At 42.8% G+C, this 12569-nt stretch overlaps 1 protein-coding gene across 1 annotated transcript; it reads left to right on the forward strand.

Annotated features, from left to right (window-relative positions):
- Positions 1 to 229: 229 nt before the first annotated feature.
- Positions 230 to 11541, forward strand: tmem198a (transmembrane protein 198a). The gene is made up of 6 exons (XM_037488835.2): positions 230 to 383; positions 3379 to 3617; positions 3997 to 4209; positions 4841 to 4964; positions 8099 to 8406; positions 8979 to 11541. The coding sequence occupies exons 1-6, from the start codon at positions 245 to 247 to the stop codon at positions 9129 to 9131; spliced, it is 1176 nt and encodes a 391-aa protein (XP_037344732.2). The 5' UTR covers positions 230 to 244; the 3' UTR covers positions 9132 to 11541.
- Positions 11542 to 12569: the final 1028 nt, after the last annotated feature.

Raw genomic sequence — 12569 nt, forward strand, 5'->3', positions numbered from 1 at the left:
CCAATGCATGCATAGCGCTCTGTCAGCACTCACAGCCGAAACTCTTAAAATGAGCAATCGATAATGTCTCCCTCCTATCTCCTTCTCTCTTCCTACTCCTGTCCTCCCTCCAATCGCTTTCTTTCTGTGCCCCACGTTTGCAGGTAGACGCGTCTCAATGGGTGAGACCCACTGATCCGGTCGTCCTTTCACATCCCCGCCACTCCAAACCTGTGTTCCCCCCCCCCCCCCCCCCCCCTTCACCATGACGTCCACCAACCAGCTGCTGGGTATGGCTGAGGGGAGCCTGAGGTGTGACCAGGAGATTGAGAGGAGATATGAGATCGTTCCCTCAGTGGTCTGCTCCATGTGCTGCCTCTTTGGAATCATCTACTGCTTCTTTGGTAAGTGGGGACGCAGTCAAAGCTTTGCTTATGTGGTGGTACTAAAAGGCACGTTAAAAATGCAGCTTGAGCTCATTGGCATTGGGGAAGAGTGTTCTGCTCTGGCTGTATTATAAGATGTCTTTGATCCCAGTCAAATTTTACTTATACCTAGAGACATGTGTCCTGTTCAGTCGTCAAAGGAACAGTTCAACTTGGGACATGTATAATGTGTAAGAGCCATTATGCTCTCTTTTTGACTGTTGTAGTTCCACTGGAGAACACTGGGTGGAGTATGGGTTTAAGGTGTATGTAGATAATCAGGGAGCAAGGGAAGCCAGGTGTTGGGTTTAAGGTGTGTATATAGATAATCAGAGAGCAAGGGAATAGGGGTGTTGGGGAAGCAAACAGTTTTTGACCGTGAGGATCAAGGGTGAGGATCAAGAGTCATGGTGCATCAGAACTATGGATTGTAACATGTTTGAGCATCAGAACTGAGCAAAAAATAAAGAAGATAAAATGCAGTAGTGGACTGGAACTGGATTCATTTGGAACCACGCGTCAGATAGCCCTACAAAACACCTCTACTAGTGACAAGATGGTAAATTGTCGCTACATAATGTATAATGGTTTTAGATGTCTTTACTTTGAAACCAAACCCGGTATCAGCAGCCACTTAAGAAGAAAGAAGGAACTGGGAGAAATATACATTTAAAAGCTAATTATTTAACACATTGTATGATTTTTGTACAATCCATACAATGGTAAAGACTATGTGTCAGAATAATTAAACTTGTTCAGTGTGAAAAATAAATAAAATAACTGACTCTTTTCACAAAAGAGCAAAATGGGAGAATTAGTGTATCTATTATAATTTAAATAAATTTAATTTATAATTTAAGTAAAATTCAGCTAATAAATATATGTTACGTCTTTGGTGATACGTTGTACTTTCCAATTATTAGCAAAGAGCCCTGAAATCTTTTTTTCCAGTTTATTCCGCTCTGCTGGTCTTTGCTATTATTGATTTAAAAGCGGTACACAGAGGCGTTCTTGTTCCTGGCAATGTTAATCAATATCGCAATCTCATTCCTACAGACTAAGATATTGTGGCAATGCTATGTATTTGGATGTTTTCTTAGATTACCATCCAATCCCTGAATATCTTTTCCTCTACACTCTTTCCAAAAATGCTGTCATCAGCAGGAAAACTGAAATTGGAAGGCCTGCTGTTACAGAAAAAAAACATTATTCTGCTTCCTATTCAGAGACGTGTTCCTTTTTCTTTCAACTAATTGTTACAGCTGCACCGCTGAAAGAAAAAAAAGTTGACATAGTTGTGCAATCAATCCACAACCTCAGGCCTAGCGTTTTTGTTTGTTTTCTCTGTGCCCTTAAATACCAGGACTCACCCTTTACATATTTCTCTATTTGTATGTTGCATGTTTGTTGGATTGCACCACACAAACTAAGAGCTCATCCTATCGAGTTTAGTTCTAAAGTAATTACAAGAATGTGCAATCAATAAATAATTAGTGAGAGAAAAAAATAATTTGTCCTAATGGAGTTTCCATTGCAACAAAAATGTATCGAGCACCAATTTTCTATGACCGCATACTCAAAAAAGAAGATAAAGAGGTGCATTCTCACCCTGAGTGCCAGATCGAACCAAAACACTGTTCAGCAAACTCCACACACATGAAATACATTTCTGTAGACTGAAATGAAATCTCCCTGCTGATGAAATTGTAGAATTTGGTATTCGTTCAAATGTCTTGAGGAGAAGAGATTAGCTGTCATCCCCAAAACAACATCAAAGCTGGAGCAATAATGATGAGATGGATAAGGCAAAATAAAAAAAGAAGGGAAGACATCCAAGATCTTGATAAACCAGATTGAACAGATGGGATGAAGCCTCAGATGCTGGTAGAAAAGTAATGAAAGGGACATAGGAGGAAGTAGAAGGATTGTAACCGTGGGTGAGATGAGACTGAAGAGAGAAGGATTGGTCAAAGCACCGAAGACAAATAGCGATCAAAAAGAGCCACGATATTTCCAAATATATGAATTGATTGATGGAGACTGACGGCCAAACTACAGCTTTTACCCGTACCTTTTTTGGCCTGGTGGAAAACACAAAAGGATTGAGCCGAAGGAAGTAAAGAAAGCTAGAGGAAGTGCATCAACTAAATGAGGTATGGTCACGAGAGCGGAGCAGGGGCAGTGTGTTGGCTGAGAGGAAGAGTGTTGTCCTGCTCAGCTGTGCAATGCCTGATAACACACAGACAACAATCTGGTGTCGGTCCCCCTCGAGACAGACAACGAAAGATGGCGTCATGGAGCAAATAGAAAAGCCAGGGAGATTGTAACTCTTGCTAATTTGAGCTTTTAGCATGTAGCAGTTTATTTTAATCAAGCACGCAAAGATGGGGAATAACTGGTGAGAGATTTACAACCAAAAAACGCATACATACACACACTGAAGGACGGGAAGGACCATGCGATCCAGAAAATAGAAAAGTAGGAGAGCAGCCATTCTTTCCAGCAGGCCTGTTGACTAATGAATGCAGATGACTTGTTGTAATACGAGCATTTTCATATTTTAAAGCAGTTGAAGGCTTTTAGAAACAGTTTATCTGCTCATAATGAAGAACCCCCCCCCCCCCCCCCCCACTAAAGCACCACAGGCAGGTGGCTGTGGTTTGTTTTGCTCTTATTTGTGCATCAGCCCGCTGTCCTCTGTTTAGATAGGATCTCAGCCTCTATCTTCAAGAACCTGAAAAAGCAATCTACGCTCAGTCAGCTACATCGAGAAAACCTTTGAATATAAGCAGGAACGTTACCAGTCAATGTATAATTTGTAAAAACAATTTAATGTCTGCTACCATCCTAAATTGGACCAGGAAGGAAGTAAACCGATGCATGGCCATCAGTCAGAACGTATCTACCAACATGCAGATGGTTCCAACCTGCAGAGATGACCTCACTGGTGTCCGTTTCCCAACTCTACCTGCAGGCTATCGATGCTTTAAGGCCGTGTTGTTCCTCACCGGCCTGATGTTCGGCTCTGTGGTCATCTTCATGTTGTGCTACAAGGAGAGGGTGATGGACACTCAGCTGAGCGTGGAGGCCTCGGTGGGCATCGGCCTGGGGATCGGCACCCTGTGTGGCCTGGTGACCATGCTGGTCCGCAGCGTGGGACTGTTTATGGTGGGCCTCCTTCTGGGCCTGCTGGTAGGAGTGGCTTCACTGGTGGTGAGAAAACGCATTGATTGTGCTTTGTTTGGATCAATATTGATCTGTGTACTGAATGTCAAGGCACCGTGAAATGTTTGCAAGTAATGGCGTCTTGATACAAGCTGACAAGCTTTCTCGATAGCTTGTCATTTGGGATGCTGGGAGAAAAAAATGATTTTTTTTCAGCCTCAAATATGCAGAGCCAATAAGCCATAATGCCAAGTTCTTTATAAAGTGGATCAGACAGACTTGTGGTGTGCTGAAAAGAACAAATCCATTTTAATTAAATAGATGTGGTCACATTTTGCTGTCATAAAGGATCCGGCCGTAAATCTGCTGAATAATAAAACAATAAAGACATCATAACTTCCAATCTAACCTCGCCCCTCTCACAAAGGCCATGGAGGAGTTCTACCACCCCAGGACCGTGTGGGTTCCTCTGGGTATTCTCCTGGGCTCCGGGACGCTATTCGCCGTGCTCACTCTTCAGTGGCAGCGCTGTTTCGTCACGCTCTCCACCGCCACCTTCGGCTCTGCAGTAATCACCGTCACCGTGGACTACTTCATAGAGCTGTTCGCCTTGGTGCACTACGTCTACGAGAGACTCCGGGTAGGCTCATCTGTGCGTTTCTGTCTCCGGAAACTGTGGAGTGGCAGGGGGGGGGGAAAGAACCAGAATTCACTTTGTTGAAGTCACCTTGAGGCATGTGTGAGCGCGAGTGAATTGAAGGAAACAACCGGGGGGAAAAAAAAGAAACCACAAGGACACTGATTAATTCACCTCTAGAAATGCAGAGAAATATATAGTAAAAGCATTTGAATTAAGACCATTGCATACAGTTTAGTGCCCTTTATTAAAGCATGTTAATTTATTCACTTCCTCTATTGAATTATTTAGGTCCTTAATTCAATTCCTCACTGTGTCTATTGGATTTGTAACACTCCCCTGATCTAATTTTCAACCATTATCACATCTCCATAATATATCGGACCTCTTTCCATTTACTCAACAGAAAAGAGAAGACATTTGGTGCTTTCTCATTTGTTTGTTTATTTGACTAAACCTCGATACTTCTGCATGTAGACACTCTAAACTCTCATATCGATATTTTACTTTTTCATGTGGGAACTCTGAGAACTTTAAAGAGGTTTTCTCTCCTTAGCGAGAAACTGGTTTTTTTGCTTAAATGGTTTTATTAAAATGAAATTATTCTTCTGAAATTCTGAAATTCTTTTTGCAGGTGGCGCCAAAGAAGCCAGTGTGCTGGTTTACCTGGATCATCTTGGGGGTGTGGCCTGTCTTGGCCCTCCTCGGAGTGCTGATCCAATGGAAAGTGACCGCCGAGGGATTCTCTCACACGGAGGGTGAGCGACGCTGCTTCACACACGACGAGCTCTTCTAACTACCTTCAATATCGAACTTGGGACATGGATGTTATTTTAGTTGGAGGAGCGTGTTTGAAAAAATGTGTGGATTTTGCTTTTCAAACGTCCTCCGCTTCCTCTGCATTAGCAGTTGGATATTATGTAATTGTCACATTATGGACCACAGGGCTCAGAACTGAAATGCAGACACTCACAGAGCAGTTTGCAGAGAAGACAGCTTACAGGTACATGCAGGGAGATATAGAGAAATGGGCTACTGGGTGAGTTTGCGGTCAGGCTATATAGAAAGATGGGAATAAACCTAGAACATATCCTGTATAATGGTTTGGAAAATTCCATCAAAATTCAGCAACCTGGGTGAAATGAGAATGTCTGAGGCTGAAGGGACGTCTTCATACGACATGCCAGAAAACTGAAACCCAACCTTTAATCTCGTCCTCAAGGGATGAAATCAAATGTATTAACAGAATTGCGCAAACAAGCATCTTATGAATTACTGCTGAAGTAAAACTACAGTCCGACCGAGCTTCTGCGCCAACACAAAGGATTGATGGATTAAACTGCTGATCCAAAGAGAGCTGGCGCTCACCTCACTGTGTCCAAATGAAAAAGCCACCGAACCATCCATCTATTATTACGCTCACAGGCAATGTGGCTGTGGCTAAATCTCCCTAGAAATACCTAAGACTCCTAATTGACAATTTTCTATTGTTGGAAATCAGATTCAGAAACTTAAACTTAAAGTTGCGGCTGGCTTTTCATTTCCTTTTTTTTGTGAACTAATAAGAAACTGCTGTTGCTGCTGCTTTTGCGTCTGTGAGTGATTGTTTTACATATGACTGCGTCTCCTCAATGCCTCCCCCCTCTAGATGCCGCGTATCCTCTCCTAAGCCCCTCCCTCACCATATCTTGCGACACCGACATGTCCTTGTTGATAAGGCAATTCTCCATTGGCTTCCTTCATAACGGTTTAAATTGATCTATCTGAAACCTGCTGCGATGTACTGCCTCTGCTGGGTGACATATTCACAAGGCCCTACCTGCCAGAGGAAAGGTGCTTTTAGGGATGCTGCTCCTGCGGCTTGGAATTTGTTGCAGATTGATTTTTTGTGTCTGTTAAGTGTTTTCCAAAAAGCAGGAGATGTTTCAAGTGAGCTTTCCTCTGTGTGATCCAGGATGTGATGAACGTGGTATGTGGACGTGACATTTGACTGAAACCGTTTAATTGGCTGCTCCCTCTCTAGGTCATTTACCTTTGTGTTAAGGAGTTTTTTGTCGATGAGGCTTTTCCTGCTTAAATACATTTAAATAGAAAATAGAATTAGAAAAGCATGGCGGTTGCTGCTGTGTCCCAACACTGGGAACTGTGTAGTTGAATTTTGCACAAGGGATGTTTGATAAAATATTCATTCAAGTTGAGTTTTAAAATATTTTCATCATGTCTGTGGATTTCATTTGCCGTTAAATCGTTGTTTAAGTTGCTCATTTAGAATGCCAAGTACACAGAGCGATGTTGAAGCCTTTTTCCAGTATTGATCTCACAAAGGGCAGTACGAGCTAGTGACATTTTATCAAGACAGACGAATCTATCGTACCTTTTAATTGGCAGCTTGAGGAAATTACCATTGTGAGGACGGGGAAGTGTGTGTGTGTGTGTGTGTGTCTTAATCTGTTCTGAAACCACAACACAGATGGCAAGATCACACACACACTACCACACGCAGTGTAAATGCGGCACTCAATGCACAGAGCTCATATACGCTTAAACAGCTCAGAAGGGGAAATCTACACTCACTGTCGCGCTCACTGCACACAGTTAAACTCTGACACTTGATCTTTGCTGGTGTGCGACATGCAGAGTTAAACAGTGTCTTTGAAAAACTCACACATGGGCTCAAATAATGGGATTGGATTAGAGAGCAGGCTGGCGGGGGCCTCCAGAGAAAGCTTTTCAAGTGCTGTTTTGACAAATGACCTATATGTGTGGGGAAAGAGACCCAAAAATGAGAAGCCACGAAAGTAATCTGTACACAGTATTGTGAAGAAACTGTAAGAAATAAAACTAAAATGAGAGCAAAGAAAACCATATATATATATATATTTTTTTTCTGTGTTTGGGAAGAATAATTAGATAGAGGCGCTATCAAGATATCTATGAATGTTAAAGTAGTTCGTCCTGCTTTGTGATGAGATCCAGGTCAATAGGAGCCTCCATTGTGTCAACACAATTTACCTTTGCAGTATCCTTACATGTATCTAAACTGATGGAAAGCATTGTGTTCAAAGACAAAGAAGGATGGGGAGCTGGGTGGGGGAGATAGAGGGAGATAGAGAGAGAGAGATGGGACATTGGGAGCAGGTGTACTGGGGGAAGGGTGGGAGTGGGTAATAAACTGGGGCACAGCGTTTAACCGGGGCACCAAAGTGTAATCAGTGAGGAAAAGCATCTGTCTGGTCAGCTGATGGAGTAGGAAGCAGAAATGATCAAAGCTTGCACAAATAGGGGGGGGGGGGGGGGGGTTATTAAGCATTTTCCCTGGCAGATGGTGCCTAGTTAGCTGTCCACCCGCACAAAGCGACCACAATAGACCTTATAACTTCACACCGACCCACTCGCGCTTCAACTGTGACATGTAGTGTTTATCTTTTCTTCATTAGATTCATGGGGGGTGTTGGACATGAAATATTTCTCCGGCACTTCTGTATATTAAACGGCTAAATCAAAACATGCATGACTGAAAAGAATTAGATGCATAATCCAAGGGAAGCGAGACCGAAGGGATTCTGGGCGTCCTTTTTGAGGATGTGATTGAAAATAACACAAAACACATTCACCCACTCACAATACGTCACTACATGCTGCGAGGGAAATGGACTGAACAGACCATAAGGGAAATTAATCCTTTTTCTTTTTGCAGCCTGTCCCTACAATAACCTCTCTCAGCATCTTTTCCCCTTGAATTAACTGGTTACTTTTGGTTTGTTTTACCATAAAAGCTGCATTGTTCAATTTTTATCATCCTCTCTCTCTCTCATAATTATACATGTGGCGCCCCCCCCCCCCCCCCCCCCCCCCCAACAAATTATCACATTCTTGGTGTTTTTGTTTCCAGTGGTTCTGAGTCGACAGCAACGGAGAGTTCAGCTGATGCGGATCCGACAGCGGGAAGAGAGGCTGAAAAAGGAGAAGGAGAACAAAAAGAAGAAAAAACGAGAGAACCAGAAGACCAACCACAAGCAGAAAGCCCACCCCCATCACCACCACCACCACCACCAGCAGTACCATCACCCTGCCGCATCCCACCCTCATCACCAAGCCCAGAGCACCCAGCCACCCAAAATCCCCCCTCCTCAGCCCGAACCGGGCCACCAACGCAAGACCAACTCCAAAAGGCGCTTCGATGGAGATGTTCTGTCCCCGGTGAGATGCAGGGGATCCTCATTCATAAGATGAGAGGAAGCTGGGTTTAGGGCTTCAGTTAAAATGACATATTTCAAGGAGTCATGAAATAAGCTTATATAAGCGTAATATTTGTAATGTTTCTATTTCAAATGACTTGAAACAAGTCATTTAACATCAGCTTTCACTGTCACATGGGTCTTTTCACTGAAATACACCAGCTGTGAACATATACCAGCGATCCTTTTTTCATTTGGTTTCCTTTTAATAAAACACAAGTGTCCCTATATTTTTACTAATTCTACACCTTTAACGGCATGGGTCGACATTTTGGGAAACGATTTCAAAGAGTAAGATTGACGGCACCCTTATGTCAGTGCGTTCCATAAGGAACTAGCTAACGTTAGCATGCAGATCGGAGCCCGGCTCTGTATGATACTTCATTTTGACCTGATAGGTATGAGATTAATATTTAATAATTATACTCTGAGAAAGAAAGTGATTTAAGTGGAGATCTCCTTCAACATTGGTTGAAGCACTTTACCTTCATTACCCATCGCGCCCCTGACCGTGCGCAATCTGTCCGTCCGCAGAGCTACATCAAGAGCTTCAGGGAGCGACAGACGGACCGACGGGCCTACTCCGGCAGCCGCATGATGAGCCGCTCCCGCATGGCCGAGCTCGACTACGACTGCGGCTCCCGGGTGCCCCTCACGGCTCCCAGCGGACCCCCGGTCCACATCTGAGACGCGGGAGTGAACACACGCGTCGCCCTGACCGCACACACACGATTACACAAGGTCGCTTCCAACCTCTTTGTCACTGGTAAGGATCCCCCCAAACCCAACCCTGGGTGCCAACCGTATCATGTGCTCAGAAGGTGGTGAGTCACACACTGGTTTTCTCCTCCTGGACAACATTTTTTTTGGACCAGTTTGGTTCTGTTGTGTTGGTTACAACTATCAACACACAAGAGCAGTGTCCTGTCGGACGGAGCCAGAACTGTACGCTTGGCCAGGGCTCAAACACAGTCATCACTTATTGTATTAGGCGTAAAAACCATGTTTTTACATTTTCTGGTTCTGGAGGACATTGGGAATAACGGAGAATAACCATTTCAGATGTTTCAAAAAGCATCTCAAGGCATCCATGGACTCAAGGTGGCACAATCTTTACTTAACCTCCCGCGACAATCTTTAGTTGAAGGGAAGTTGAGGAAACGATTTGCCTCAAGGATCCCCATTAAGAGCGCTCCGTGGAATATGACAGAAAAACAACAACAAAAAACACTGCTAACACTGAAACAGCAAAGTGGCTCTTTTTCATTATTTTCTCCACTGAAAGGTCAGCCTGTGAAAGGAGGCGTACACAAAGTGCTCCGTGTTATCTTCGCTGACAGCCTGTGAATCCAGAAACGGCAACGCACGTCTTCTGCTGCTTCAAACTGCAGGAGAGGAACTTATTTTAGGTTAACACCTAAATCCAATTTTATGTTATTTCAGCCATAAGCACTCCATGCGCCACTGCCTACATTTATGCCATCTTCCCTTTTGAATGTGCTTGCATCTCATCATTCTCCTTTTCGGGGACCCAATTGGTGACGTAGTTACACTTCTTTTTTCAAAGCTACTGTATGTGACGTTGGCGTGAAAGCTCACGCGTCCCTTTTCCTCTACTTTATTATTCATTTGTCAGTTCTCTCAGTATGATGTTAAAGCACAAAGATCTGATACTTGCCATTCAGGAATAAGCCTAGAATTTAGAGTTTAAAGGGCAGGGGGGAAATACCTGGCAGTGAAAAAGTTAAATCTTGCACCACACATCGGCAGTAGAGGTAGTAGAGGGGGATTCGTGGAGCTGTTTGTCTTCTTTTTTTTTGCATGTGTGCTGGTCCTGTTTGAGAGCCAGTATACTTGCATATGTAAATGTTATAGTTTGTGTTAACTGATCTCATGTAAATGAAGAAACATAACTAAAAGATGAAATCATTTGCAAATAGCGTCCTGCTGTTGTTGTTAACTGCTGGACCTTTCTTTTTTTTTGTGTGCATATGTTTGTGCGTTACATGCATTTGCGTGTGGGAGGCTTTTGAAGCCAAACAAGCTCCGGGCATTAATGTTGTTGTGCCAAACATCCGGAGAGTTAGGTTTGTAAAAGCTGCATTGTCAGTATAAGGGAAATGTTTCTTGTTTTATTTGAGCCTCTGGAGTTAAACTACCCTACGTCCTCCCAATAAACACCAACTTTTGGGAGAAACCATGAGAGTTAGATGAACAAAAAGATTCCACAGAACTGTTCTTGAATACTGAATATGTGCTTGGCACCAGGACAAATCCTTCTCACCTGACTCCATTACTGCATGAGAATCCCTGTGTAACAGTCTCCTTTATGTCGGTGTTTCAGCGTGTCACTGTTGTCATGTGAAAACCTCAGATTTACATTTGCAATTTGTTGGTCCCACAAAACAATCCACACCGAGTGATGAAATAGACTCTTCTGCCAGCATCTTCTCTTCTTTTTCCCCTACTCTTGAAATGCATTATGCTGAGTCACCCTTCTATTCTGCCGTATCATTGTTATGCCAACAATATTTTGCAGTAGTGACTGTACAAGTGTTTTTTGTGGTTTTGCTCGCGCTGCGGTCCCGGTTCGGTCTTCTTTTGGGGTTTCACCCTCATCGTTAATCTAACATTTTAGAATCTTTTTTAAAATTTTAATTCATTTCTGTGACCATCACAGAAAATCTGTTGAAGAAACACTTGTAGATATTGAACTGTAAATAATTTTCAAATGTGCAGCTTTCTCTTAACTTTCATGTTTATACCATGACCACTGCTGTCATCTATTGTGCAGATTGGACCTGTTTTTTATCGTGGTTAATGTACGTCCTATTGGTTTCATTTGGCTGGGTGGTGGATGCACTTGTATCGTTTTCATCTTGTTGTTTCAATGTGTGATGTGGAAGAACAGCCGCAACGGATTATCAGCAGCCATCACTAATTCAATAATTGCTCCAAATCGCAAGCGGAGACGCCAATTCATTTTCTCACCACCCTGTTTATTTTATTATTATTAACAACCCTGTAACTATTATTATTGATAGCATGAATTTATATGGAACTACAATATGATAAACATTGTGATTCTACAATCTAATGCAGTTATTTGTCTCCACTGTTCCTACATAGTGATTTATGTACAGTATGTCGAGGTACATTCATGGGTATAAATCACAAATATTCACTGACTCGTATAAAAAAAAAAAAAACATGCACACCACTACCCCAAACAGGTTCCTGTTGTGTGTACTCTCCTGACCAGTTTGACCTAAGAGTTATAGGACATTTACAGTTGCATGTAGTGTGAGCTTTTCATGTGTAATGTGCCATGTATGAGTGCAGGGCTTCTTACAGGCCCCCCACAGTCGAACACATACAGTATACATATTTTACATGAGAGTCGACATTCAGAGAACTGGTTATACTGTACATGACGTCGTTGAGCAGCACAACAAAGGAGCCCCGTTTTATTCGTCAACGCTTACCACTCACCAGGTTATGCAAGAGCAACAGGCTTTTTAATTTTTTTGACTGTCCTATAATGATGGGAAAGCAAACAGCATTGGCAGCATGTGAGAGGAAACCGTGACAGCGGCAGAAAGTCCTGATAAACAAGGCTCAAGAGCTTTAGATGATTACCTCTCACTCTCACTCTCTTTCTCTTTGTTTAGCCGTGTTTCTCTTTTTCTTTGGGTCTAAAAACCCTTTCATTACATTTGTAGCCGGCCTCTCTTGTTTTTGATATTCTCAGTCTCGCTCTCCTACTGGTAGGTCCGTTTGTTGTCTGCCCTCGATGCCTTTTTTTTTTTTCCCCAACTTTGCTGACATTTTTAGTTCAGCGACTTCAGACTTCAAACTTTAGGGGCACTGTGATTATTGATGCTGAGCTAATCTGCTGCCTTTTCGAGAAACAGAGGTCAACCGAGGCCAGTTCATTAACAAGCCATTGTTCACTTTTCCTTTCACCGAGATCAGTGCTGTTACTAATTATTTCAACTGGGAAGCAACTGCTATTTTCTTAATAAAAGTGAGGTAGATGTTAACAGGAAACAGTTACGCTCGGCTGAGAAAGCTATTATCTTTTGAGAAAAGCTAAAACAGCTCACATGGGATGATGAATGCAGT

This window comes from Pungitius pungitius, chromosome 10 (assembly GCF_949316345.1).
Source record: "Pungitius pungitius chromosome 10, fPunPun2.1, whole genome shotgun sequence".
NCBI lineage: Eukaryota > Metazoa > Chordata > Actinopteri > Perciformes > Gasterosteidae > Pungitius > Pungitius pungitius.

What these genes read in the sequence shown, in the direction of transcription:
- tmem198a (XM_037488835.2), top strand. Translation starts at nt 245, where the DNA reads ATGACGTCCACCAACCAGCTGCTGGGTATGGCTGAGGGGAGCCTGAGG. An exon ending in AATCATCTACTGCTTCTTTG is followed by an intron (nt 384 to 3,378) that starts GTAAGTGGGGAC and finishes CTCTACCTGCAG; the next exon opens with GCTATCGATGCTTTAAGGCC. An exon ending in GGGATTCTCTCACACGGAGG is followed by an intron (nt 4,965 to 8,098) that starts GTGAGCGACGCT and finishes TTTTGTTTCCAG; the next exon opens with TGGTTCTGAGTCGACAGCAA.